Raw genomic sequence first — 3,224 nt, forward strand, 5'->3', positions numbered from 1 at the left:
TTTAGGAGATACTTAAATTAAATATTACTTTGAAGCGTAGATTTTATGGACAAAATATTTAGCTGCCAGGATAATTACCATTGAGTGTAAAATTTTCAAGTTTTCAAAATGAAAAATCTTGAAATTTGGTTCCTTCCAGAAACAGTTCAGGGTTAGAAAAGGTTAAAATTACCAAAATTGTAATCGTTACCTACAACTCAGTCAATTTTGCTCATTTACTATTTTTGCTACTATTTACTGGTTTGCAGTTATCCTATATCTGTAGCGATGGGAAGCCCACGCCACGTTACTTCTTTCACTCCGTTTCTATCTTTTATGGTCCTTGTCTTCCCACGCATCAAACGCCGTCAAAAAACCTCTCTCTCATTCTCTTCTCTCATTATTTCTATCTTCTCTCATTATTTTCTATGATCAACGTGTTTGTTTTTGAGGCAGTGGGTAGAAGCGAGAGAGACGTTCTATTTAGATGCGGCAGTCCATGTGACGTAGTGTGCTCACTTAGGGCCGGGGGTTGGAATTTACGCGCTTGTTTGGCTCGGCGGCCGGCCCTAACGACCCAACAGGATGAATTGAGTGACGCCAGGGGCCGACGCTTGGACGTTAAGGGCAGGGCCGTTGAAATCGTTCAGCTATTCACGACCCTGTCTTTCCTGACCGCAAGCCAGACCACGTTATACTGGATGTTTTAACGCTAGTTTCTTTTAAGCGTGAAGCGAAGGAAATACTTGTGGCTAACATTTTCGTTATAAGTGGCAAGGAATTAACGTCATGTGGGAAAATCACAGAAGGACAGATAATGAGGCGCGAAGAAATGAGTATTTTGATAGGCCTAATATCACTTCTATTTCCATAATGTTTAATACAAATACTTACATGATGTTGGTACATGCACAGTGCATATATTCATTCAAACTGGACATCATTCAATGCGTGTAGCATAGTACTAAGTTAATCTGCAAACCCGAGCTTCAGAGTTCAACATCTATCTTAGGGTTCATCTTTTCTGTAAACTCGTGTCAGGACTGTAGTTATGCTGCCAAATTAAACGATAATTTTTCGTATTTACTACATTTTTAAATTAAGCTTTTCTCTTGTTTAACGTGGGACTGTCTTCCGTAGCACGGCAGATTTCCTCACCCATGAACATGAATAGGCTTTTTTTATTAACGGATTTAACGGAGCAGTCTAAACGACCCAATAGTCGTCTAATAGCGGGCAGAGCGGCGCGCCGGTTGAGCTAGGGTCCACTGCGACTCTTGGAGGACACGGGCAGTGTAATCTAGTCATTAAAATCGTCCCAGTTACTCACAGCGTAGCGTCTTTCTCGTAACCTCAAACCAGGCCGCTATTTTCTCCTTATTATAAGTCAAGTTAATTCCAGGTAGGGAATGATACAGATATATATATATATATATATATATATATATATATATATATATATATACAGTAGAAGATCGATAATCCGGAATGCGTGGGACCAGACCCTTTCCGGATTAAAGATATTTCCGGTAAATAGATCTGTTCCCTGGATGCAGGCAACACTGCAATACGGAAAATATTTTTTTCCGGAACGTGCATTGGCATCAACAGAAATGATGTATTGCTGAGTAAGGGATCAAGAAAAACTCAATAAAATTCATGATGAAAGGCGTGAGAATCTTGGATATTTATTGAATATATATTATGGTGAGAATCTTGGATATCTATTTGCCATCTGTGATTAAAAAAAGGTTCAAAACATTTGAAAATATTCTTCGTCCGTAAATCGCAGAGGTACTCTTGATAAGGCCAACTGTAAATGAAATTAATATGGCAAATAATATTTTTACAATGCGACTGGAATATCAACATTTTGCCTCTCCGTATTTTTCAACATGCAGCTATCGCAAATTCCATGTCGTTTTCACGACTACTAGCATACATTTATCGGTAATTATCAAATCCTCCGATCGGAGGTAATCCCACTTCGAGTACGTTACCGTAAATAACAATCGAATTTGAATGTTAATTCTTCAATTTAATATTAATAGTCGCAGCTAATCTTTTAAGGGCGGAAAACGCGAGTATTTTGGAAAATCTACTTGGCATTAACTTCATAAACAACGCGTTCCCTAGCGGCATGAATCCCGAAAAATTGAAAAAATTGCTTACCATTACGTCCATTGGATATTTATTTGCCATGGGTGGAGTGGCACGCAGTATCTGTGGCAGCAACATCCGCGCACTTGGTTGTTGGTGCGTTCTTCATGAGGTCGGTAAGTTTGACCTGTTTCCAGCGGCTGCGTCTCTCTTGTATTAAATTGTTTTTCAACCTATGCATGTGTAATACCTCCATATCGTTGGAAGAAGAGGGCCTCTGCTCCAAGTACTTTATGAGTTTTTCTGCATAAGTGATTGCGTCCGACGTAGTAATTTTCTCCTCATCAGAGCTGCAGTCACTGTCGGTCACGTCTTCATCAACTGTCGAACCCGTGACTGCATCCATTATCTCTCCATCGGTCAAGCTTTGGTACACTGGGGCATTATTGTCGCAGGCATTCCATTCTTTTAGATCTTCATCACTTATGTCGGCATCCAGCTCTTTCACAAAATTTATAAAATGAGAAACGGGATCATTCGACGGACCCTGGAAGCCATCAAATTCTGGTATGTCGTCAGTTTCCTCACAGCGGTTTTGAAAATCCGGCAGCAAATTACTCCAACATCTTTTCAAAACCTGGGGAGTAACCTTATCCCACGCTTCGGCAATACACCATACTGCATTTTTAAGGGTAAATTCCTTCTTAAATTCTTCATAGGAGAAAGCAGTGTCACGGTTGATGATATTTTTCATAACTTCACTTCGATAGTGACACTTAAGGCTATTTATTATCCCCTGATCAAGTGGCTGGATTAGAGCAGTACAGTTCGGCGATTGAAGCAACTGGTAATTTCGCTCGTAGATTTTCAAAAAAGGCAAATTTCTGATCGGAAAATAGTGCTTTCACCAGGGAATATGCCAGCTGAAAAAATGTGTTTTAAGCAATACGTTGATTCTCACTGCTGCAAAATGAGCGCATGCAGATTAAAGACGTCGATAGAATTCCTCTTCCTGACGGTCAGAGCTCATTGAGTGAAAAAGAAGGCAATCGTAAGAAAATAAGCAGTTATCATTCATGTTCCTTACAGTTTTATTTTAACTGCAATACCTTCAGCACATCCATCCACAAAAAACCCACCAACCA

At 39.8% G+C, this 3,224-nt stretch overlaps 1 protein-coding gene across 1 annotated transcript; it reads right to left on the minus strand.

Moving 5' to 3' along the window:
* Nucleotides 1-1,633: 1,633 nt before the first annotated feature.
* On the minus strand, nt 1,634-2,906 carry LOC124166863 (jerky protein homolog-like). Its single transcript, XM_046544574.1, has 2 exons — nt 2,152-2,906; nt 1,634-1,792 (listed from the first exon to the last, which is right to left on the minus strand). The coding sequence occupies exon 1, from the start codon at nt 2,831-2,833 to the stop codon at nt 2,171-2,173; it is 663 nt and encodes a 220-aa protein (XP_046400530.1). The 5' UTR covers nt 2,834-2,906; the 3' UTR covers nt 1,634-1,792; nt 2,152-2,170.
* Nucleotides 2,907-3,224: the final 318 nt, after the last annotated feature.

Source organism: Ischnura elegans, chromosome 10 (assembly GCF_921293095.1).
Source record: "Ischnura elegans chromosome 10, ioIscEleg1.1, whole genome shotgun sequence".
Classification (NCBI taxonomy): Eukaryota; Metazoa; Arthropoda; class Insecta; order Odonata; family Coenagrionidae; genus Ischnura; species Ischnura elegans.